The 25,964-nt window shown below is 36.4% G+C and overlaps 2 protein-coding genes across 2 annotated transcripts in view; one reads left to right on the top strand and one right to left on the bottom strand.

Annotated features, from left to right (window-relative positions):
• Nucleotides 1–673: 673 nt before the first annotated feature.
• On the bottom strand, nucleotides 674–23,321 carry LOC145994070 (uncharacterized). Its single transcript, XM_083130157.1, has 5 exons — nucleotides 23,172–23,321; nucleotides 21,205–21,449; nucleotides 12,083–12,311; nucleotides 10,135–10,281; nucleotides 674–5,713 (listed from the first exon to the last, which is right to left on the bottom strand). The coding sequence occupies exons 1-5, from the start codon at nucleotides 23,263–23,265 to the stop codon at nucleotides 5,382–5,384; spliced, it is 1,047 nt and encodes a 348-aa protein (XP_082986283.1). The 5' UTR covers nucleotides 23,266–23,321; the 3' UTR covers nucleotides 674–5,381.
• Nucleotides 23,322–23,776: 455 nt separating this feature from the next.
• Nucleotides 23,777–25,964, top strand: part of LOC145994065 (cilia- and flagella-associated protein 65-like) — a 45,709-nt gene continuing 43,521 nt past the window's right edge. Inside the window, exon 1 of the mRNA XM_083130153.1 lies at nucleotides 23,777–23,999. Coding sequence (XP_082986279.1) covers nucleotides 23,936–23,999 — 64 coding nt within the window. The 5' untranslated portion in view covers nucleotides 23,777–23,935. The remainder of the gene's footprint in view (nucleotides 24,000–25,964) is intronic.

Raw genomic sequence — 25,964 nt, 5'->3', positions numbered from 1 at the left:
AGTTTGAATTTCTGGAAAATGTGCTCATGGTTGGTGCCAAGATAATGCACATGCAAATTTGGTTAAGGGATCATACCAGAGACAGTAGGTAGTAATGGACAAGCCTGGATTGTAGCAATATTATTGAGTTTCAATGGGACAGTTACAACTCCAGAAGTGTCCGTAACTGTACAATGCAGTGGCACAGTGACAGGATACATGCATCAATATCAATTGGAATTATATTGAGGAATGAAGAATGTTGTATCAGAACCAGAGGAACGTAACTCCAAAAATGTTGTTTTCGGTTTTAACATCTCTCTTATGAAGAACTCTATTTGGAATCATATCAATGTATCTCTAATCGTTACCAGTAAGATGGAGTCTTATACCTCCAATTTACGGACTTTTTTTTAGTCAGGTGTATTCCTAAGAATAAATTATTTCCTCTCTCCTGTAAATTTCATAATCGGAGTTACGTTCATCTGGATCTCACACGACGATAGTTTTCAAGTATACAGTGGCTTTAGGAATTTTGACAGTCATTTGAATCACCTGTTTTTATTTAAATGAGCATATCAAAAATTACTGTTATCTGTGGAATAGATTTGGCAAAAAATAAAATACAATTTTCCACAACCAGATTTTATTGAAAATACTTTATTTACAAATATGTATCATGGTAAATATAACAACAATATATTTCAAGATTGAATAAGAACAGTTATGACATATTTAGAAATTAAAAAAATATACATTTAATGTACAAATTCTCAAAATTTTTCAGCTTAGTTATATATATATATATCTATGTATAAGGCACGTTTTTTATAGTTACAATTAAGTTACAAGAAAAGAAAAAAATAATATGTACACAGGTAAGAGCATAAAGACATTTACAGACTATAGACATATGCATATATATATATATATAGACAAAAATCACAAAATGTATACAATGGTAAAAGATGCTTTTACAAAATAAGACATGTTCACACACAAGAAGTTAGTTTAATTGGCAATTAGTTGAAAGGTGTGCATTGATAAAATATATGAACGGACAGATAAAAAGCATTTTAGGGATGGGCATATTTGGTATAAAATGGCAAATATATAATGCACAATGTCAATTATATATTTATTAGGGATGGGCCAATACCGATAAAGTACCAAAATAAAATTTATCTGATACCGATAACCGATATTCTACTGATCAAATGTAACATTCTAAATGGGTTCACTGACCTCCTTAATAATGTTTCCAGGTGACTGCAGATATTTACTTTTTTAAAAAGTAGGGCATGGAGATTATCCATAAAAACTAACAAAATGACAGAATTTTGCACTAAATTATAACATATTAACAGACATATCAGACCGGTAATTTTACCAATAAATATGCCTGTAACGGCCAATACCGATACAGTACCGATTAACCTGTCCCTTCCCTAATATTTATCTTCATCAGCATTTCCACAAGTTAATAACAATAGAATATTTTTTGGTGGGAAGAAACTGTACAACTGAATTTTTAAATGATTTATTTTTCAACTGTAAGACTCTGATATAAAGTATGAAGAACCTCAATGGTGTATTTTGTTCGTTCGTTAATATATGTAACCAAAAACTGCCTATTTAGAGATCTACTTTACAAACTAAGGGTATTTGAGAATGGCCTTATATAGTCATACAAATTATAAGAAAATGGCAGAATTTTCAACTAAAATTATAGAAATATCAGATTGATAACTTAGTGGTAATTTTATCAGTACTAAGCAAGCAATAGCATATCAATTAATCACATTCATATTAATATTAACGTGAGTTACTATTAAATCAATCTTTTCACAAACAAAACAAAATTACAAACTACGTTTATGTAATGCTGCATCTCATGAATCATAAATAATAGGTTTTTTAAAGACAATTCAGAAACTGTGAAGAAAAATGTTGTCCTAAATAAAACAAAAAAGGCAATGACAATTTAAATGTAGCAGCAAGTTACAAGCGAATATTGGATGAATACCATTACAAAATTATACTCCAGAAAGGCCAACACCGAAGGAAGAAACAAAAACAAATGAATGAGTAAAGATGTCAAGCATAGGTTGATACATTTGGCATTTCCCAGAATGCCCTCAGGTACACAAAATATTCAGGAGGGTCAACTATACAGCTTTTTCCCCATCAATGTCTTACAATTTCTACCTCCATCATTGCATTTCACATTATGTCGGGTTTTATTTTAACCTTTCATACAGTGTATTCCCACCCATATGGATATCCGACATTTTTGAATATCAAAAAGCTTGCTTTTAGAACTTTATTCTGTTAGTTTATATTATATTGAAGTTCCATACGTTTAAGCAGTTTAGAAAATATAGGAAAAGTGTTTGTTTTCTTTAGACACCCTTTTCTCCATTGTTTTTTTTTTTAAGGATGAATTGGAACGTCTTTGATTGTATTAGGGAGAATTTATACACCTTGTTGAGAATATGTTCAAGAATATACAATGATCATAAATTTAAATTTCATAAATTATTAGTTAATATAACTAATAGATCAAATTGCTATCGTATAAAATAATACTTGTGGAACACCCATGTCCTTTTGTTGAAATTACGACGGATGAATGACTGGTGGCAACAGAAAAAGGTTAGTGCAGAATAAATGCAAGACATCTCATAAAGATATTGCTGCTACACTTAACATGTGACAAGCAAATCTGTATCACATAACTGATGTTGTCACATGTCGGAAACTTTGCTAGTCATAGGAAATCTACCTTGTTCGCACTGGAACTTTTTTTTTGACCCAGCGATGCACTGCTTACATGGATGGTGATGTCACCATAAACATGCCCTAAGCATCGGTGAATGTTGATCTCACTCAAATTCCATTGCTGGATGAAGTGGCGGTGATTGGGTCCTCAAAACAGGGGGGGGGGGGCAAAGACAGTATATTTCCCTCCTTTGTAGATAGGATTTAGCTAGTGCGGGGGCAAAAGTGGCAAAAACTGGGGGGGGGGGGGGGCAAGTGCCCCCACCCCCCTAATTGCTGCCACTGGCTGGATGTCAAGAGCTGCAGCTTCACACATTTTTCTTACAACTGCATCAAGGAATAAGTGAATGCTTGTATTGTGTTGGTGCTGCCATCTATTCATGAATCCTAAAGCTGGAAGCATTACTTTTCGTTTATTCCTTACATTTTTGTAAGACTGGCCTTATAGCCACTAAAAGTACACATATTCCTTATTATTAGTAACCATTTCTTCAGCCTATATGGACTGTAATGTCAAAAACTCAATGTGGCAACATGGTAATTGAGGAATTAACCAAATAAAAGCCAAAGTCTGATAACAAGTATTGTGACAATGCTACTCGAACCTTCTATCTGTTTTGAATAAAATAACGTTTGTCCTTGACAAACATAACTGATTAAAAATATTGAAAGACCCATACAAATGAAAACAATGTTGCAAAGAGCAAAACACACTTCCTAATGCTCACACTGAAAGGCTCATAATAAACATGAAATGCAAAACAAAGAACAAAATTGGCACAAAGTATGTCACTACTAATGTTAATATCTTAAGCAATCAATTAAGTAATCCATTCTTGTCCATGAACACACATTCTTTCTTTGTTAATGATTGCAGCAAATAAAAGGGCTGACAAATTACAGCAACATATTTGCAAAGGTCACATGAGGAATCAGGTTAAGTATACAATGCAGCAAGTACATACAAAAATAATTACTATATAAATGGAAGTTATTTGACGCAAATGCTTCTTTCACATGCAGAAATAACAAATAAATGTGTTATCTTACATAAAAAATTAGTGTCTGTGCTTAAGGTAGCATATTTTGTAGTCAATGTACAATTTAGAATGGGGTGCATAAATATTACCAGGAAAATAATCTCTTACTATGTTTGTTTTATACAAAATGGTAGTCTCTGCAGCAGCAGCAGCAGTAAAATTCCATGCATTTCACTGGTAATGATTTTTGCATCCCACTGTACATACAAATTGAGATCTCAACTGTCCATTAATTGCACATGAAGAAATTCCTGTCGTAATTAGATCTAACTGCCTGGCATCAAATACCATAATGACTCACTGAGATACATAGACATTTCTGCTAGTTTTTGCATTATTGAAATATTTATCAAGGTTCATTTTTTACCCCAGAGGTACAATATTTATTTCTTGCACTGTAGACATGGATAACTATACAAGAGAGTAACACACTTGAAAAAAATACCAAATTAACAAATTGTTTTCTTTTATTTCTTATTTTGTAGCTAAAATCATTCTAAGAGTAACTTTGTTCCACACACTCTTCTCTTTAATATATACTCAGGAAAAGAATATCATAGCTGCATTTTTGTTTTCAAATCTAAAGTTGCCATCACACCCTGATCATAGTTGCGCAGAACTTCTATTCTTACCATGGCATTGTAATGCAAAAACCAACAATTCAACACAGAATTGCTATTAGTTCATTCCAGAATTGATAAATCTTGCAAATATTCTAAGAACTGAAATCATGCCACTATCTCTTAGATGTGGATCTTAAAATTAATTCTGTAATTACAATAATATATAATATAAATATCATTTTGTACAAGTAAATAAAAATATATAGTAAAGAAATGCTGAGATTGTATATCATGTTGCAAGTCAAGTACATGGTAAAACCTTATAAAGTTTCTTCATTTCACGCCAACTGAAGCATCAGATTACATAGAAGTGTATACTAACCACTTACTTCTTTACCTGAACGTTGACTTAAATTTTAAGAATACTAACAAAAATCACAGACAGCATGTAAGTAACTATTACAAATCAACACACAATACTTGCTGAGAGAAGTGTAAATACTTTAAAATATAAAGCTACCTTTGTTTTGCAAAACGGCTGCATCATGAAGTTTTAAAAAATTACTTGTAAAAATACATGTCATGTATTTAAATCAAACAAATCATGTGCAAAAAGAAAAGAAAAGTTTACAAAGAAATTAAAGGGGTGTAAATATGCTTTACAATTGTTTCCTTTACCACAAACAGTGTCATGCCCTGGACTTTCGAAAGGGAAGGGGAGTTATGTATGCTTTTTTTTAGTATTCAGTCATAATTTTGACATCTTTTCCTGCCTTGGATCAAAGGAGGAGGTTATGACCCACACCAACCCTCTTCCCGTGGGCATGCCACTGACTGCAAATATACACTTGCAGTTACAGTACTATTTAAATATTATCACAGTTTATGATGTTGGCATTACTATAAGCTCTGCAATACAAAGCAGTTGCTTTGGAAAAACTTGCTGATTTGGCTAAGCAGCTCTCGTACGTTACTTCCAGTGGCTGATTACACATAGTTTCAAAGGTTTCTGCCACTGTCAAGTTTTATTGGTCACTATGTCAGGGAATAAGGATTCGTACGAAGGCGGGAGGTCCTCTTCGCGAGGGGCGGAAGGAGATAAGTCTTGACTGTGAGACGAAAGTCTGTTTAGTGCGATTGGGGCTTGTGAACCTGTTTCCCCATCCGATGATCGAGACGTTCGTGGTGATCTTTGCACCCTTCTCTCTTCTGGTATGTCCGATGATCTCTCTGCCCAGCACAACTTCTTTCTCCGTCTTAGGAATGCAAGGAATACCAATAGCAATGCTATGTTCGTTAGAATCACTATGGTTAGGATTATTTTAACTAAGGCACTTGAGTCTGTCTCACCTGCAATATACATGAGATATTTAAGTTATATTCTTGAAATTTATTACATTTAAATCTGAACACATTCGTACCTTATTTATTTATGCTAGTATTATCCTGCTGAAAAACAGCTGGATGGCCTAAGTACAGCAGTACGTATACATGTAAATATATAAAAGTCATAAATTTATAATACAAGATTGAATGATAAAGATGTGACTGTACAAAAGAAATGCTAAATACAAAGAGGTAAAATAACATATGAATGACATATGCATTAAAGTATACATGAAAAGTACATTAAAATAGGCCTGATGAATGATTAAAATACAATTAAATTAATCTTTAGTCTCGATGAAAATCATTATAACTAAAGTCAGTTTTTTTTTACTATGAAGTGGATGTAAACAAAAGCACGTGTTCTGGAGAAAGCCAGTGCGGCCTTATTGGTGGATTCTGGCAACAGCTCCTCCGCGGACATTTTGAACCCTCATAAATAGTGCATCTAGAAAAGTCTAAACAACTAGAAATATATAGCGTCGTATGCTATTCCAAGCAGTTACTAGCCTTACCCTTGCTTATGGATTCATAATCATCCATTAGTAAAGCACTTACGTTGTTATTTACACATTGGAATGAAGGACGTTTTAGCCACTTGTCCATCACTCTGCATTGGGCAGTGTTGCTAATTCTCAGAATTAAGTTGTCTTAGTCTTGAAACTCTGTACTTGACGGAATGAGAAAATGCCATTTCGATTGCCAGTGACTGGCATATGCCAAGCGAATCCCTATATTACACACGTGTATTTTTAATGTTTTGTCTATTTATCCTTTCCTTAAATCCCAGTACAACATGCCAAGATTCATAAATCTGCATTCCCAAATTATGTAAAAGAAATGTGCCAGTTGTATACACTGGCAACTGCTTCGAAGAAGGAATCCGTAGAGGGAGGGGTCACGGGTTTTTCACTTGCAGATGGGTGAATTTGGCAACTGCAGTGTTGCTACCCGATCTTTAAAAGAGAACGCACCATTCCTGTTCTGTATTGTCACAAAGCTGATATCGTATCCAATTTCTGAACAGCCAACTTTGCAACTACAAAGTTGAATATGTTCTAATGTATCTTTGCGTAACAAAACCATACTATTTCTTGCAATTTCTTGTTGCTAAGGTACACAGTAAAAATATCATATTTGGAAACACTATTTTCCTTGAAAAGGCTGCTTCCACCTTCAAGCAAACGGTTATTTATAGCTTCCTGTGCTGTGAACCCCCGCAAACCTGTCCCATAGCGGTCAATGACTCAATAGTAAAGTTTGGAGGAATAGTTTCGGTTGTCGTGTGGTGGTTCTCGAGATTTTACGTGGTGTTGTATCGGTTGTGTCATTGTTTGTTAATATAATGGCTGCAGCCGGAAGTGTTATCAAGCATCCCCGTGAGAAACCTTTGTCTAGTGGTGAGAAGAAAATTGTGCTGAACGTGTTCAATTACCTTACACGGAAGAATCCAGAGTGATGTGCGGACCAAGTTGTGTCGCTGACTTCTGAATGCACAGGTGTTTCGAAAACAAGTATTTACGCAGCACGCAAGGAAATCGAAGCAAGTGGTAAGGTGGTTACTCTGAAACGAAAGAGAGCCGAACAAAAACGCGGATCGCGCAATTTTGACGATTTTGCACTTCCCGCTATCAGAAGGAAAGTGCATGCATTCTTCCTGGATAAAAAGTTGCCTACTTTAGACAAATTATTATTTGAAATTAATAATAATCCAGACATCTGCAAGATTAGTCGTTCGACGGTGCACAAAGTGCTACTTCATTTAAATTTTGAATTTGTGCGCCGAAAGAATCGCAGCGCTCTTATTGACCGTGACGACATAGTGCTTTGGAGAAGATGCTATCTTCGTGCAATATGTCAATTTCGTATCGACGGTAGGAAAATATACTATCTGGAGAAACTTGGGTTAACGAGGGTCATACTAGGAGCCGTGTGTGGCAAGATAAGACAATAAAAAGACATTTTGTGTAGCTTCCCTTCCTGTTTCTCTTTTCATATTCTTTGCACCTCTTCTCAAGCGTTTGCTTGATTTGGTGTTTTAAGTCCACTTTATGCACAGCAAGGCTAATCGGGACTGGACCTACAGTTTAAAGTGGGATCCGAACCACCTGTGCCTCCACCGGTTATCGAACCTGGGACCCCTTGATTACAAGGTGACAACTATAGTTTCCTGTCAAGAAAAACTCCAAGATCCTTAACATCTTCTATAAGACTAAGATTCACATTGTCTATGTTATAATTGTAGCAGGAGTGCTGTCTCTTGCGTGAGAAGATCATTGCAACTGACTTAGACAAGTTGATAGAGAGTTGATTATCATCTAACCACTTCTTAATTGCATTTATGTCCGTTTGTAGTTTATAATGGTCATTGACATCATTAATGTCTGCATACAGCTTAAAGTCATCAGCATAAAAAAGACATTTCAAATGCTTTACAACATCTTCTATATCATTTAGAAATAAAATAAACAAAAGGGGACCCAGGGGAGACCCTTGAGGTACACCTTTGTTGATAAAACCAGGTTTCGAAAGAGCATTTTGAAACCTCACTTTAAATAATCTGTGCGTAAGATAATTACTAAACCAGTTACAATAAATTGGTGTACAACCATAGTTGCTTAGTTTACAGAATCAAAAGCCTTAGACAGATCTAGGTAGATAGCATCTAATTGGTGTCTATTGCTAAAAGCCTGAGAGATGTCAGTTAAGAATACTGAATGATTTGTACTTATTGATCTCCCAGCCATAAATCCATGTTGGTTGATACTAATCTTATTCTTAAATTAAAATAGAGTGATTTGAAAACAATCTGTTCAAACAACTTACTAAAAATATTAATAATTGAAATAGGTCTAAAATTAGATACCTCAATGTTTCCTTTTGCTTTTGGGATAGGAATAATTGTTACTTCTTTCCACATTTTAGGGTATGTACCACTTGATAGATACCTGTTGAAGATGCTACACAAAACAGGAGCAAGTAAATTACTGCACCCGTTGAAAATATAATTAGGAATGCGTTGAATGCCAGAATCACTTCTGGGTTTAAGTTTACGAAAAGCATCAATATTGATGCTAATATTTACAAGGTGAGCTTAAAAGAAATTGACAGATTAAATGCTTTTTAAATTGAAAAGTCTTTGTTTTATCAGAAGTATTTAGTACTGATTTATAGAGAAAGTCTTCAAGTTTACAACATCCACTTTTCATTTGCTTTCAACACCATGTGAGTGCCCTTGACGTCAGTCGAGCAATATGGCTGCTAGCCACGTAGAAAAGGCTTTCTGTGTGCTTGAATTTGAAGAAACAAATTCTGTTACTGTTGTACAGCCTAGTTTTAGAACGGAGTATGGCAAACAACCACCCACAAGGCAGTCCATCTACAACTGGAGCAAGAAATTTGAGGAAAGTGGTTGTCTGTGCAAGGGGAAAAGTCCTGGGAGAGGAGAACTGGACTACCACATTGATATCTGTTGTGTTACAAAATGGTCACACACACAACACTTGCAACTTAGCCATGTAAACTTCAGGACATACTCTCCGAACCATGTATTTCAGCCATGTTATTAAAACTCGTTTCTGTAAAACTTTGAAACTGTCTATTTCTTTTAGGCTCACCCTATACTTGTTATTTCTGTTATTTACAATCTCTATTGGCTAATTGCAATGATGAGAATTAGTGATGATTATATGAAATTTATGAAAAGCTGCTCGCAAAGAACACCCGCACTCTGGTCAGGACTCAAACCACGGAAGTTCGACGGCGATATCAAAAGTTAACCACCTAATTAATGCACTTGGCCACTGCTCTTTACATATTGGTACATTTCAGCAGCTATATGTACAGTGGGCATCAGAGCAGAACCTACAGTTTAAGGTGGGATCCAAACCACTGTGCAATGTGCCTGCCTCTATTGGGGATCAGGACCCCTTAATTACGTATACATCTGCACCTGCTGGAAGACCTTTTCTCGTTTTTGAAAATGGTGGTGCCTGAACGTCTCTGCACTAACAGGTGAAATGCATCTTGAACAAGTGTGTCAAGGATAGTGAGGACTACGTTCCAAATTTATTATATTCTCCACAATGCCACTTGTCCTTCCACTACAGGAACCACAAAATGTATTATCAAACTACTCTTCATACATGTGCAACAATATGCAGTGCATGGTACAAAATCATTAACAAATAACACAAATGTCTAGGCTAACTTATAGGTAACTTCTCCACAATTAAAATAACTTAAATCAAACAAAAATCCACAAAGATATTGTAATGTTGTAAGCAAACTTCAGACATAAGCAATTAAAAAAAAAAACCTTTTAGGTGGTAAAGACTGGGCATCGGAAATAATTAAATAATGACCAAAATTTAGCTCGTACTTACCATTATCATCCAAAGACGGATATATGCATTCACTTGATTCATCTTCAGGCAAACCAAATCCGCAATTCACATAGCTATCGCATTGGAAACCTTCCCAAATGCACTTTCCTCTTCCACAGCTCTTGGAAGATGGCAGTTTATAGCAGTCTGGAAATCAATAAGAAAATTTAATGCGTAAGAAAACAGAAAATCAATAGACAAGTGCCTTGTACAAAATTCGTCACTTGTTCTTCTCACCTGTAGACACATAACAGTAACAATCACACAAAGAATTAAGCTTCTGACATTTTGTCAACACCATCAAGAAAGGAAGAGGTGCAAGTTGGTAAGAAGGCACACAGAAATTTAAATTTTCAATAAAAATGTTGGTCTCTTGCAAGAAGGTTGCATCTTATGCAAGAAATATGAATTTTTCAAACAATATTTCAGAGGAGAAATATTAACAATTTGCGAAGGAAAACCTATGCTTATTCAAGGATTGAAATCTGGAACCTTAATAATGAAATAGTGATTTTACCACTCAATACAGGGGGGTCCAAAAAATGTACTCACTGTTTGATAGTCCATATCTTCTGACAAAATTGACTTGTTGGTACAATTTTTGGCACTGAGAGAGAGTTATATTAGATGTTCAAAATGACCACCAGTAACTTCTAAAGTACTCCGATGTCGCCGAACTGCAGACCGTAGTACTGCCGTCAGTGTATCTGGCATAATGGCAGCACATGATACTATTATTTTTTCACGTAGCTCGTTGAGTGTAGTTGGTTTTTGGCGATACACGTCATTCTTGACGGTCCCCTACAGGTGGAAGTCCAGTGGTTGTCAAATCAGGGGACCGAGGTGGGTACTCAATAGCACCACATCGACCTATCCACCGTTCGGGGAGAGTGTCATCCAGGTACGACCTGAAATCGCGATGGTAGTGAGGCGGGGCTCCATCTTGCTGCAGGTAAAACAGTTCATCGCCAAACAGGGTTCGGATGGCAGGTAAAATCCTTGACTGAAGCATTTCAAGATACACCTCACCGGTTACGGTACCCTTGAAGAAGAAGGGACCAATCAAACCACGCAATGACAGACCACACCACACGTTAAGCACCGGTAGATTTACTGCCTTCTCCACATAAACGTGAGGATTGACGGGCGGCCAGTAGACACATTTGTGGCGGTTCACAGTACCATTAAGTTTGAATTACGCCTCATCAGACCACACAACTGTCCCTGCATTTCGCGAACCATGTGCTCAAACCATTCGCAGTATTCGACCCTACGATCTGGATCGTCCTCGTTGATCGCATGTAGCAGTCTTGGAATGTACACTTTCCACTGTGCACCCTTCAGAATGAGTCTTACGCTAGACCGGTTGACACCACTTTCGCGTACTCCCTGGTTTACTGAGTTTTGCGGTGATCAGGTGAAATGTTGCAACACCACAGCACTGGACTCTGGACTTGTAGCTGTTTATTGTCGGCCGGATCTTGCCTTGTGAACATCATGAACAGTTCCATTGGATTAGAACTTATCATAAATACGGGCTATTGTTCGACGTGTTGGAGGCCACGTTCCAAACTCATTCTGCCACTGGCGTTCAACCTCTTGAATATTCTCGTACTTCCAGAACCATTTCAATACAGCCTTGCGTTCCACAAAAGATTACTGTACCGCAGCCATTGTTGCTACTAGACTGTCATCCACTGTACTGGCGTGATCGCTCCAACACTCGCGCATGCGCGGTGCAAATTGCCAGCTCCACCTACCCGCGACAAATTAAACAGTTACACTACATATCCACATGAGATTAGTGCATATAAGTCTGTTTGTTTCGAAATTATTGCATTACAAACAGTGAGTACATTTTTTTGGACCCCTCTGTATTATTGGTCAAAGAGAGGCAGATAAATAAATAAAATTATTGAGTCGTTTGGACAACGAAAAAGATACATACCAGTGTAAGCTGTGAAAAGAATTTCCAGGTCCAGTTGCTCTTTATCACCCAGTTTAACTTTGCCAACATGAATTTTCACTTCCATTTCACCCCCAGGGTCGAAAAAACTATTTGTCATGGAAGTGTTTGGGATCGGTTCTGCAGGATATTTCCTTGGACCAATACTGAAGTCTGCTTTGTCCCAGTAGCCGCAGATCTTTCGACTTTTTGACCCTTTATCAGGTGTAAACTGCAAGGAAGATTAACACTGTTTTATATATATGGAGTGCAGAGGTAGACAAAACTAAAAATAATTCAAGTGCCAGCAATTCTTTTTTCAAATTCGGGCTAATGAAGCCATGAATCCAACTACGATAAAGCTATATATTTTCAAATGTGATCTTCAAACATTTAACGTATTAATTTAATACAAGATAAAGCAATTAATTCCTGCACCTGAGTGGTCCTCCTAAAGAAGGCTCAACCATTAACAGCATGAAAAACTATGTAATACATTCTAATACACAGCTGACTCTACCATGTTACTGCAGATTTTAAAATTTGTCTACCGACAGTGCAAAAAATTATAATTGCATGCTTATTATTCTGATTTAATGATACACATAATACACAAGCCACATAATTATTAAAAAACACATACTATACTCATAATAGAAATTTCCAATGTCAGATTTATAGTGTCGTAGAAAATGCTGCTTTCTTGTTTACATTTATAAGTACACAGCATCTGGAGAAATTTTTGTTTCATATAGGAATTCTATAGAAAATGCCAACAAGTCTAAGATCTATAAAATAATAGACGATAACCTCATCTTCACCAACCATTCCGATAATTATGATCATATTGTCAATGTACTTTAGTTATCAATCAGATATCTGGACTGCAAGTTCTACTTTGATATTCTTTCTAATATCTAGTATTATAAAAGTGAAACTTTATTACAGAAATTCGAAGGAACCATAATTCTGCACAAGACTGAGAATCATAAGAACGAAAGAAACAAGTTTCTAAACTCAATCTTTTTTGGGAGTGGAATCACAAGAACCAAATCCAGAAATGGAAGTGAACTGCTTGTTCATTTTGCAACTGTTTCTCTTGCATAATCCAAAGTGCACATAAATTCCAGACGATCTGCAAAATTCCCTGTTTTCCAGACACGTAACAATCCTGTTTTTCTACCCGTGTGCGAGGAGCATATATTCTACGCTGCATGCAGAGCCATTAATCTAAATTGTATTTATAAATAATTCCATGAATGGTAAAAACATCAACAATAAAGAAGTGGGGAATTTGGATGCATTCACCTCAGTAGCTCATTTGGTAGAACACTGGCGTCAAATACCAAGCAGCCAGGTTTGATTCCATAATCTTCACTAACTTTTCTTCGACATAATCTTTGGGTGCTGTAGGCTATTTTTAATAACTATTTCATTTTAGTTTAACATTGTATTAATTTTAATTCTATATAAATGGCGATAACATTATAATTACGCTTCTGAAACATTTAAACTGTTTTGTTCACACTTTTCTGACTGTATATAACCACCATAGTGAACTAATTCACAACCTGAAATCTAATTGATACACTTTCAATAATTTATATATATACCTCATTATATAAATAAAACAAGATGCAAGTTATGATGAGCAACAATTAATTATTTAATGAGAGGGGAAAATATAGGGTGACCAGACACATAAATGTCAAAAAGAGGGCAGAGCATGGTGAAAAAGGAGGACACCGCAAAATATGGCAACTCATTTCCCATTACTCATAATTAGGGACGTGAAGTTTTAGTCTTATTTTCAACTGAATTTCGATGCAATTCAGTATTATTTTTTCGCGGTTTAGGGCAAAATTCGGTGCCATTAATTTAAAATCGGTTATTTTTACATGCATATTTACTGATCCTTCTATGATTAAGATATTCACATTGCTTTAGTTCTGGAAAATTGAGGCAAATTTTAGTTTTAATGACAAAAAAAAAAATTAAAAAATTAAGGCTTACCTTCATTAGGAATTTCCAAATTTCTTCCATTTGGAAAACTATTTCGTCTCATCAGCCAGTAAATATGAAATGTTTATTGAATGATATCACCCAAATCTTTGAAAATAGTCATACATATTTTCTCCAACAATGCCAGGAAAATCCCTCTGCGACCTCAAATTAGGCATTTTGTATACGCACACTCGCATACACAATCTCTCCCCCTCCCCCGAAACACAAAAGGTGCTTCTCCATGAAAATTTTCCCGTTCCTAATCATTTCAATTTAATCAATATATATCTGATGATTTTTTAAATAATTTCCTATTACCTTTAAGCAACGAAAGCAATCTCCTAATCGTATTATTTAGCACAGGACAATCATAATTAAGAATGTCTATAGTTTGAAGCACAGAATTTTACTCTTTTTACAATTCTTGGATATTAGAATGCAATATCACCATAAGTGAATGCAAATGTGACAAGTAAGCTTCGCTTTAACTTATTTCCAAAAAGAGAACTTAAATTTTAGGTAGTTTAGATTGTGTCAGGAAATATGATTTTATTGCCACAAACATTTTTGCACTCTTTCAACAGGAGAGGAAAGTGACAGCTACCTTACACTTTACCTCATATTCGTTTCTTCCATCCTCTAAAAGCTGGATATTTTTTTGCAAGATCATTGATGAATTTATACTTTCACTTCGTTATTTCATAAAAGTAAATATGACTTAATAATCAAAATTATCACTATGCATTTCTGTATCGCGTATGTATGACTCAAAAATGAACTGGCCGACCTCTGTGGTGGAGTGGTTAGCACACCGCATCACAATTTCAAAGGTTCCGGGTTCGAATTCCAGCCTGGGCATGGGTGTTTTTTGTGAGTGCCCCTTCATCAAAATCATCATATCATCATTCATCCTCATCTTCGCGATTAGCAAAAGTGGCAGAAAAGGGAATTAAAATAAACCATATCAGTCAGTCAAAAAGGAACTGCTCAAATTACATGTGTTTCACAAGTCTCAGATTGCAAAGCAAGGAGTTACAATAATACATACTAATGACTAGCGGTGTGCGAGGCAGAACATTTTTTGCTTGGGATGGGTAATTTTTTTAAATCCTGATGTTCGGGATGGATAAAATCCGCAATTTCCCGATAAATTTTCAGAAACGGATAAAAAATTCCTGATGCTGTAGAAATCGCGAATTTGACGTCATTTCCCTTTCTTTCGATTTCTGAAATAAAAGCTAACAATTTCAGAGAAGTGTCAAGATACTTATAATGCAGAAAACATCAAGAATTAACCACTTTTTAAAACGACCATTTGGAAGTTCCGAACTGCTCGGGATCTCGAAATGTCTGGAAATCATTTCCTGAAGTCGGAATCGGGATGGGAATTTTTTTAACCGGCTTTTCTGGATCCCAAACACCCAGAGGCGTGGCGTCAATGTAGCCGCTGTTACCGCAGGTAACACCAAAATATAAAGAATTCAAGAACCCGCTTTTAAAATATTATTACGTACATAAACTGGTAATACGAGGGTCACTATTTATATTTTGAGCCTTGGCAACACTTATTGAAGTTAGGTGCGATTTGATGTTTGCACGGAATCGTCTGGCATTATTGACCATAACGTACTTCAAATGTTTTGTCAATAGCTTCATTTGTGTTGTTTATGTTGCCTTGGAGATTGCGCGACAACAATAATGAACATTTTCGTGCGATGATTTTTTACGATTTTCGACGTGGATTATCAAGACAAGACTGCATCGATCAACTTACTTCCACATTTGGCGATGAAGCCCCATCCTTTGCCACTGTGAAACGGTGGTATAACGAATTTAATTGTGGCCGCCATTCGCTCTCCGACGAGATTCGCCAAGGTCGTCCAAAATCAGTTGTTGTTCAAGAAAACATTGATGCTGTGCAAAACCTAATACTGCAAGATCGTCATGTGACATACTGTGAGATTGAGGCAACCATAGGCATTAGTTCCACCAGCATATATAAAATATTACATGATCATTTAGCTGTGAGAAAGGTATGTTCTCGTTGGATCCCACACAATTTGACAAAAACTCAAAAAGAAAAAAGCCGCTCGCGTCAATTGGTGCAAACAAATGCTCAATAAATACAATCGTGGTGCTTCAAAAGACGTATATAAGATTGTAACAGGTGACGAATCATGGATATATGCATATGAGCCGGAACGTAAACAGTAGTCGACTGTATGGGTGTTTCAAGATGAACCCAATCCAACTTAAGTTGTTCGCGCTCGAAGCACATCGAAACAAATGGTCGCCTGTTTTTTCGGGAAAACTGGTCATGTGGAAACTGTGCCTTTAGAGGAACGTAGAACGGTCACTCTGAATGGTACACAACAATTTGTTTGCCAGAGGTCTTCAGTCAAATACGGAAAACAAACAATCGCGGTCGGATCATTCTTCATCAAGACAATGCCAGCTGTCACACATCTCGTCTAACAACCGACTTTATGAACAGTCAAAAAATCGAATTGATGGGTCATCCGCCGTACAGTCCTGATTTGGCACCCAATGACTTCTTGTTCCCGAATGTCAAGAATAAATTGCGTGGACAACGATTTTCATCGGCGGAAGACGCCGTTGATGTGTTCAAAAACCATATTATGGAGGTGTCTCAAGAAGATTGGAAAAACTGCTTTGACAAATGGTTCGAACGAATGCAAAAGTGTATTGACCATAAAGGAGAATACTTCGAAAAACAATAAAGCAGTTTTCAATGCCAAATTCCTGTTTTTTCATTGTTAGGCTCAAAATATAAATAGTGACCCTCATTGTCGTAAAGTAAACATTGCAGACTGACATTTTTTCTGACACCGGCAAAAGTGAAGAGGAGGACTGATCCGGTACCCTCCTCAGGCAACATGAGGAAAGAGCCCTGAGCCACCGCAAGGAAGACTTCGCGTAGTGGCAAAGACTGTTACAGCGGGAGGAGGAGGCGAGTTATTGCCATGCCTGTTTAGCCGGCACAGTTGCCAGTGATCCTTCCCAGATACAGATGTGTTGCCATATTCAACTGACAGAAAAGATAAGTCGCCTAATCGGGTCTATCTTAGTCTGAAGGTGTCCAGTCACACTGGGGAACGATGGCGCAGTGGTAGCGTCGCCACCTTATAATCAAGTGATCCCAGGTTTGATACCCGGTGTAGGAACAAGTGGTTCAGATTAAACTTTAAACTGTCCCAATTAGCATTACTGTGCATGAAGTGGACTTAAATCGCCAAATCAAAATTTAAAAAAATCAAATCACACTGGGGGAAAAGCAAACTACCAAGTGATATATCAGCGATTACGAAAATCCTCTTTGTCCTTCTTCGACATGGGCAAGAAGGAGAGGAGAGGTATGGGTATGGTCAAGGGGTCCGCTGTCCTTCTAAAAATGTCAACCACAATTCTATATTTCACACATATATTATTATTTCGGTTACAGGAATTTGTGATAATTGTTGATTGAGATTGACATACGTTGTCGCAGGAATGCAATAATTTCAGATTGAAGCCACGATTTTGAGTTGGTAGAACTGTTTTTGGGTGAAAACATTACTTACCAGCATAATTTCCCGATTGTTATCTTAGCACGCTCTGAAGTGTCAGGTGTCGCAGGTTCGAAGCCTCAGCAAGAAATGTTTATTTCAATGTTCGTTGTTATTATTTTACTTACATAATTATAAAAATTAATAATTACATACACAAAGAAATAATAATTTTATTTCAATAATTCACCATACCATGCATCCTCATCGTCACGATTATCCTATAAAGTGAAATCCTTAAAAGTAGCAAAGGACGTAAAATATATTAAATAATAGTGGTGTCAGAAATTATATTTCTGGGGATTTAGCGAAACATGGGAGTGGGAGTAGTTAGGAAACAGATGAAGACTACATCTACTCTACATATGTCTTATTTGAAACGAAAAGTTTTGCGATTTGGGCAAATCTGGTTTCAAAAGAACTAAGTTGGCAACAGTAGTAGAACTGGACTTCTTGCAGGTTCCGAAGGAAATATTGGGGAAGTGCCGATGCTGAGAGGGGAAGGGGCAAGGAGTGTGCTTCACGTGTTACAAAAGTAAACAACGGTTTGTGGGAGGGACTGTGCAGTGCGAGTTTTGTGAGTGGTGTCTTTCGTCTTTATGTTGTTTTCGGGCATTGTCAATTAATTAATGGAGCTTGCTCCGAGTTCCGAGGTGGTGGGTTCATCCTATCTGAACAGTGTGTGTAATCGTGCGATAGAAGATATTTTGAAGCAATCTTTCGGTTAGTTCTTTTGCAGAAAAAAGCGAAATGTGGCGAAAGGGAGGCCAAAGCCTATTTTGAACGATTTAAAAACCAAGCCGTCTGCTGGATATGACCGACATTTCAATGTTTCGTGGTATAACGACTATCCGTGGTTATGTGGATGTGCACAGTTGTCGAAACTCTTTTGTTGGCCATGTACTTTATTTTCGGGTGAAAAAAACGTGTGGAATTCAGGTGTGGATAACATGGACCATGACGCACCAAAAAATTCAAATTCAAATGAAAAACTTCACTTTATGACAGCATCATAGAACTTTTTGATTTGATTTGATTGATTTTGCTTCGTTTGTGCCACTTTTGGCTAATTTGCAAAGATGGGGATGAGTGATGATATGATGAATAGACATCACAAACGTCCATGCCCAAGCCAGGATTCGAACCCGGGACCCCAGCATCATATAACTATTTTCAAAGAAGAGTCGTCGGATTGATTTGCTATATAAGTAGCCTTCGATGTTTCTGTAAGTATCAAATTACGTATTATTGTGTAAACAACCAATGTTTGCGATTTCACTTCAGTCCTTATGTCAACATTTTTTTTTCTGATTAATAACTTTACCAAAATCTAGTATTGAATTGCAGACGTACCAGATTAATATTATATGAACTACTTGGAAGACATTGGAGTGGGGGGGAGCATGAGATGGGGAGGTGCCCAAGTCTCCCTGAAATGATGTCCTACTGATAACCGGTAACACTTTTAAAAATCCCACGCCACGCCACTGCACACGCCCCTACTAATGACTCAGTCGGGAAAGTGATCATGTTCAGCTCCCAGACGGTAGGTGAGCATTGCTCTCATATTTAACGTGCCCCAAGTGATATGAATAAAATTGTGGAAGCATTCTCTATGCACAACATTTGCTACGGTCGATGCTATACTCTTTCTAAAAAAGGAGCACATTTAGTGATTTCTAAGACACCTAAAAAGGAGGACATGTGCGGATAAAAGAGGACATCTGGTCACCCTAGGAAAATATAATGTATCGTATTTCACTGCATAATTGTTGCATCCTGTTTTTCCAGTCATAAAATTGGTTTGTAACATTTCATAACATAACATCAGCATGTCATATAATGAAAACAATAATAACAGTGCAGAATCATCGTACACAGATTAAATTTTGTAATTTGTATTTCACAACACTGTAGTAAATTTTCTCCAGTGTAATACTTCAACTATAATGCACAAATCAATTACAACTTTTAGACTATTCCATTTTAACGTATATTCATGATTATTCTGTGCATCCTAATATTGCACCAAAGACAATTTACCCAGTAATAAGTTATTTTGGTAAGATTTAACAATGCCAGAAGCATCTGTAATTTCTATCCTACCTCTTATACTCACGAAATACGTAGTCCCGATGCAGTATCTGACGTTAACATGTGGAGGTGACGTGTTGAAATTGTTAATTGACGTGTAGAAGTTGTAAAATAAGCTTTTCAATTACCAGGATCGTTCTCTGTATACAAGCATGGAAACCATGTTTGATGATATGAAGACGTGATGTTGCGAATCACTTACGCAGGGAGCGTTCACTTGTTCAGTAATGTGTGGTGTGAGGAAGATAGCATCTTCAAAGGTAGGAAATAAAGTCCTTTCATTCATAATTTTTGCTTTAAAAAAGCTATTTTTAGTCACTTTGAGTTGAGTACATATTAATAATATGGGGCATTCATTCATATTTCACATACTCAATAATTTAGGACACTTCATCATGATTGTGTAGTTAAAATTTGTTGCTTAGTGCTACAAAACTGACATTTTTTGACGGTGTCTGGTTGCAATTAGCCTTAAACCCTTAGAACGATGCACCGGTAGCCCCACGAACCATGCACGCGTAGTTCCACAAACCATTCACGGTAAGGTTAGGCAAACATAGTTAAAATTTGGGGTCGTAGTAATATCAGGAATATATATTTCGTTTTTTAAGTATTGGAAATGCAAAATCTTGCGGTAACTAATGAGCAATCGTGCATTGTCGGTTGCAATCATGGACCCCCCCCCCCTGCTTTTTTTTTTTTTTTGCAACAAATTTTAACTGCAGACTCGTGATTAGGAGCCCTAAATTATTGAGTATGCAAAATATGAATGGAATTGGGGAAGTGTACGGTATTGTAAAATTGCTCCATTATTTTTAAGCACCAGTAATACTGGTACTTTAAAAAAAAGATTCAGATCACACCCCACTTTTTTGCAAAAAAAAAAAAAGCACAAAATTTGCGACAATTATGTGGTGAAATGAGGTAATTTTGCATTATTTCTCCATCAATATCAAATATCACCAATGGTACCAAATACTCTCTGAACGCCTCGAGAAAGTGAAATATTTTGCATGGTTTATGAACATTTTCCGTTGATTTTAGATCACTGAGTGTGTTATTGTGAAGTAAAGTAGGTTTGTTACCTTACTGACCTAGGGCTTCATGTAAGTGAATATAGAACCCTACACGACATTCCACAACAGCAGCTATAATTTTACCTCATTGGGAGTGTTAGGTTTGGAGCTGATAGCAATTTCCGATGTGTTTTTTCACTATTTCAGTGTGCATACAAACTGTTTTTACTAATTAAAAGCAATGAAAATACTCAAGATGGCAGGTTTTTACTTATTTGGGCCATACTTTGGTATCAAATATCTCCGTTATTTGTGTTTTCTGCATGCTGAAACCAAATTTACATTATGTACAACATCGAAATCAACATAATTCTCGGAAGGGGTTCAGTGGGTGAATAACCTCTCCCTTCTCCCCCTCAACAGTACTTCACAATATCATAGTTACCTGAATGTAGTCAATACAATCATTTGTAGTTTTATTTTGCCTCAAGGAAAGGCGCTGAATGACAGCAAATATTCCAAACGAAGACTTAGTTTCCACTTCAAAACGGCAGTTGAATTCATAGGCACCTGACCACCTGTCAAAGTAGTTTTTCTCCCTTACAAATGCTCCACTTCTACCCTGTCGGATGTCTAAGTGTATCTTCTCCTTCTTTAATGGTGAACAGACTTTGTAGCTTTCTATTGAATCTGAAAAAGATAAAATTAACATTTTCTTTTCTTTTAAATGTGTATATGTATCCAGGCAACACTATTCCTAAGTAAATGTTGCATACAGTGGACTCTCTTTAATACGAACTCCATGGGGACATGTAAAATGTTCGAATAATCCTAAATTCGAGTTAACAAACACATCATGTCAATAAAGTTGGTTTCAAGCAGTAAAAACTTCTATTCAAATTATCTAAGTTTGAATTAAAGAGAGTCCACTGCATTTTAATATGACAACTTCTGAGTCACAAAATATTAATGATTTGTTTTTAGGGCTCAGAACCTTATGACCTAAACTTAAGGGTAAGAACATGGTGAGACACAAGGACCCTTGCTCACCGCACGGAGTCTGGTCAAGCCATAAAAATGTCAAGATATAATGAATGAACCGGCTGTCGGACAGGCACATTGACCACCAAAAGCTTGCTAACGACAACTATGTAAAAAAAATGGGGGAAAAGGAGGGTGTCTTCCAAAAAAGGTAGAAGTGACCTTGAGTGGACCAATCACAGAGCCTTCCACTTGATACAAGGGAACCAAGATTAAAACATGTCTCTTCTTGGGAACCTCTCGCGATGAGCGGGGCTCCACTATGCTTTTCCCCATTTAACTCCATGGTTTTGAATTACCGGAAACTTGTCCTCCCGAGTTTCTGGTGATGTGTGATGTGCTTCACTGTGTTTTTACCCTTAGAAATAAAAGCCCTTAGGCCCTAAGAATCTACTTGACTTTGTAAAAAGATATGAAAGAAGAAATCGCCCATGCACTTCGCCCAATTGTCACTTATTTCTAAGAAAATTCAAACAAAAATCACATTTTATAAACAATATCTGGTGAAATGTTAAAAACACTATAAATATGACCAAATACATGCGTGCTTTTGCTAATTTAAGCTATGTGCTAACTGGAATACTGAGACACTTCTGTGCACAACAAATTGTAACGAACTTCCCAAAACATGATTCGGCAAACTTCAATCTGTAATTGGATGAGGCCCCACCCTCCTTTTCCAAAGACAATGCATATCTCTTTAAATGAAAACACACTCCAAACCCGATGAATTGGACAAGTTGGCATCAATGGCTTGGTTTTCCAGAAATGGATATCCTATCCCCAATTATCTATCTGACTTCATCATATGCAATTTTCTTTTGTGGAGTTACATAAAGGATAGGGTGTACATTTCTTCACTGCTCCGGTGTCAAAAGTTATAACTGATATTCCTGAAAGAATCTGGGGTGGGCATCTACAGAGTAAGCCATGGTGTGTCCTTGTACTGTGTGGGTGATAAACAAATGCCTAATTTTGCTGATAAACACATATTTCTCTTTGAGAATCGTCAATAAATGACAGAGTAGCAATGTTCCAGGATTGTTTATATTTTCTGTAATTACCCTGTATTACTCTACTTCGGGGAAGACTCATTCTCTGGGAAGGTATAAACACTAGTAAAGTTCTGGCGACTACCAACCTGTTGAGTGAAAATGAGGCAAGGCAAGGGATAATAAAGATTGGCCAGTAACTCATCTGGATAGTTCAACTGGAGGGTCAGGCTAACTTCACACATTTCAATTCACTGACTCTCTAATTATCTTCTGCTAATCACCATCTTGTACTTAAATTAGCGATCAGAATTACCCCGCATATTAGAAGGGAAACAACATATAAACAATATATATAGACCATAATTGTCATACTCACAATTTACATAGCTACCTGAAGAACCAACCAAGTGTACTATTATTCCCAACACAGAAAATAATAAATTACAGTAAGTCACACTACATTTCACCATATTGATACATTAAAACTTGCTGCAACTACTTGCTAACTGTTCTCCATCTCCATACTTGTTGAATGATTCATAGTTGGTATTACTAATTGTCCTATGCCGAACATAAAGTACAAATTAATCTGTACTTTTAAGAATTAGATCAGGTGACACTCACTAACTTGGTCACTATTAAACACCCTAAGAAAGTTAATAAATGGTATTTATCATACATTAAAGTAAATTATGATATTTTAATATTGTTGGTGTCAGTGCGCTGTAGGATTATTCGCAATAGATATACAAAATGGTTTATGGATTAGCCCATTTATTAATTAATATCTTTTCAGAAACTTTCAATGGGTTTTCATTGTAGTTTCAATTATGCGATAGAAGCGACCAGCCAAAGAATATGTAAACTTAAAACATTTTGTCTTGTTTTTCAAAATTTTAACGGGAATTTTTGTCCTGTTGAAGGGAAATTGCATCTCCGTTCGTCGCTCAAACGATGATGGCAACACTGGTAATAGTCAATGGCGCTGAAAACAACGCCTGTTTATAGTGTATTGCTAAATATTTTAACATTAGAAAACTGAATTCGAATAGGAATTTCTATGCAGTTCCGGCAGTTCATAAATCATTATTCTTTAATTATAATTATAGTGATGTTTTGCATACAAACATAGTTTTAGAAATGAATAGTTTGGCCAAGTTAACAAGTCGCTCACAACTTCGAAATAAATCTCCTTTGAGAGAAGGTAATGTTATTTTTAGACAAGCAAAGCCTTTCCTGTAGAATTAATACGTACATAAATATTCCCCAGGTTCCATCCATGAAAATAAGCCAAATAATACTTGGAACATAGACCATGACGCCACTCAGCTCGTAAACAGTTTCAAACGCCTGGAATACACAAGGTTTGGTATGTGCAAGCCACCTCGAATTTTCGTGGAATTATAACGATTTAGTGAAAAGTTTTTCGAGCCCAGAAGTACCCATTATGGGAACAACGGGAATTGAAATGGTACTATGTGAAACATGTGTTTCGCATTACGGTACATTAAAGAGTTAGGTGGTAGTGCCCCTAAGGCTGAATCTCGCTCTTTAGTAAATAAAAAAAAGACGTAATTCTAAAAATAAAAATAAAAAAGTCGACTGCTTTGAAATTTCCAGTTACTTTACCCGTTATCATCAATTATTTGTAATTTGAATCACTTGCAAGACATAGGTCGACAGAAATATCAAGAGGACTGATATTGAACCTAACTGCCGTAATCTTACTGATCATTTTGAGAGAATCACTGAATTTAGTGCCTAAAGTAACAACCCAGGTGCTGCTCATGCATTATTTGCGTTGGGTTTCACTGAAGTCACGTACATTCAGTTTATACAAATAAACCGTATCTAACAAATAACTAATAACAGAAAGAGGGGGGGATTACATGAGAGATTTGTATACCATTTTTCATTTGGAAGTATAAGGTTTTATAGGATGGATGTAAATTTAGTGCTCAAATGGCAATAAATTGAACCTCATTGAAAAATATCTGATGTTTTTTCATAAAAATTGGAAAAGTATTTGGGAGGGCACAAATTGTGGATAAATCATTGATGTAAATCCTCTGATACAGCATACACAAATTATATTTCAGAAAATATAAATTGTAAGCTATACCTAGAAGCAAAAAAGGGCTAATCAAAGGCGGACCTGCCAACCTCTTTGGTAGAGTGGTTAGCTCAACACACTTCGATGCCAGAGGTCCTGGGTTCCAATATTATTCTGGGCATAGGTGTACATTGTGAGTGTCCATTTATCAATTCCATCATATCATCACTCATCCTCATGTTTGCAATTAGGGTAAAACTGTCAAAGCCGGGAATCGGCTGTAACTCGTTTATTCTGTAATTGTTGACATTCGTACTTACTTATTCTGCATTGCGAAAGATTGTTTAACAAGGGATTTTGCTTTTTGGTAACATTATAGTATAGGGGTGACGGATTACTTCAAATTTACAGGAGAAAGTACTTACAGAAATCATTTTCTGTAGCATTGTGGAAGTTCGTGAATGTAGTTTTGATACATTTTAATGCGAATACATATTTTTTTCTGTGAAAATCTCTGTCCGACATGCTGTTTCTGCTCCCTCCATATGCTTTCTGCATGAGAGCACAATGTTCCGTCTGTTAAGATGACGTAACACCATAGTCAGTGTTTCAAACTCTAAGTGTTTTCACTAGAACATGACGTGTCTAGTATTTTTTTTTTTTTTTAACTATCCTTGCCTAACTTAACTTAACCTAACCTAACCTTACCTTATGGAAAATGGTTTTTGGGGCTAACGTGAATTGTTTGTGGGGCTAACGTCAATGGTTTGTGACGCTAACATCAATGGTTTATGAGGTAACGTCAATTTGCGAGGTATTAGCATAATTTCAAATCTGGGCACGAAAGTAGGTATTTTTCGGTGAACGAGGTTGCAACAGTGCATAAATCGAGAAAACACTCGCACAACGCACATTGAACCAGTACGATATCGCCTGCCATAATGTGTTACAGAATCGAAATAACAAGTAACAGTAAATATTCGTAAATGTAAGAAATAGACATTATCTTAGTTAGAAATGCAATATTTCACCTTAGGAAATGTTCCGCATTCCAAAATAGTATGTTAGCAATGTAATAAAGTGTGAAATATTGATTTATAGGTGTCACCCCCATAC

This window comes from Lepisma saccharinum, chromosome 1, assembly GCF_977018435.1.
Source record: "Lepisma saccharinum chromosome 1, izLepSacc3.1, whole genome shotgun sequence".
Taxonomy (NCBI): Eukaryota; Metazoa; Arthropoda; class Insecta; order Zygentoma; family Lepismatidae; genus Lepisma; species Lepisma saccharinum.
The sequence above is the reverse complement of the archived record's forward strand: the minus strand, read 5'-3'. Positions and strand labels throughout refer to the sequence as shown.

Coding starts and splice junctions, on each gene's coding strand:
- LOC145994070 (XM_083130157.1), bottom strand. CDS start 23,265: ATGGTGAAATGTAGTGTGACTTACTGTAATTTATTATTTTCTGTGTTG. Junction 12,312..21,204: donor ATTGTATTGACTACATTCAG/GTAACTATGATA, acceptor TCTTCCTTGCAG/TTTACACCTGATAAAGGGTC. Junction 5,714..10,134: donor TCCGTCTTTGGATGATAATG/GTAAGTACGAGC, acceptor TGTATATTGCAG/GTGAGACAGACTCAAGTGCC.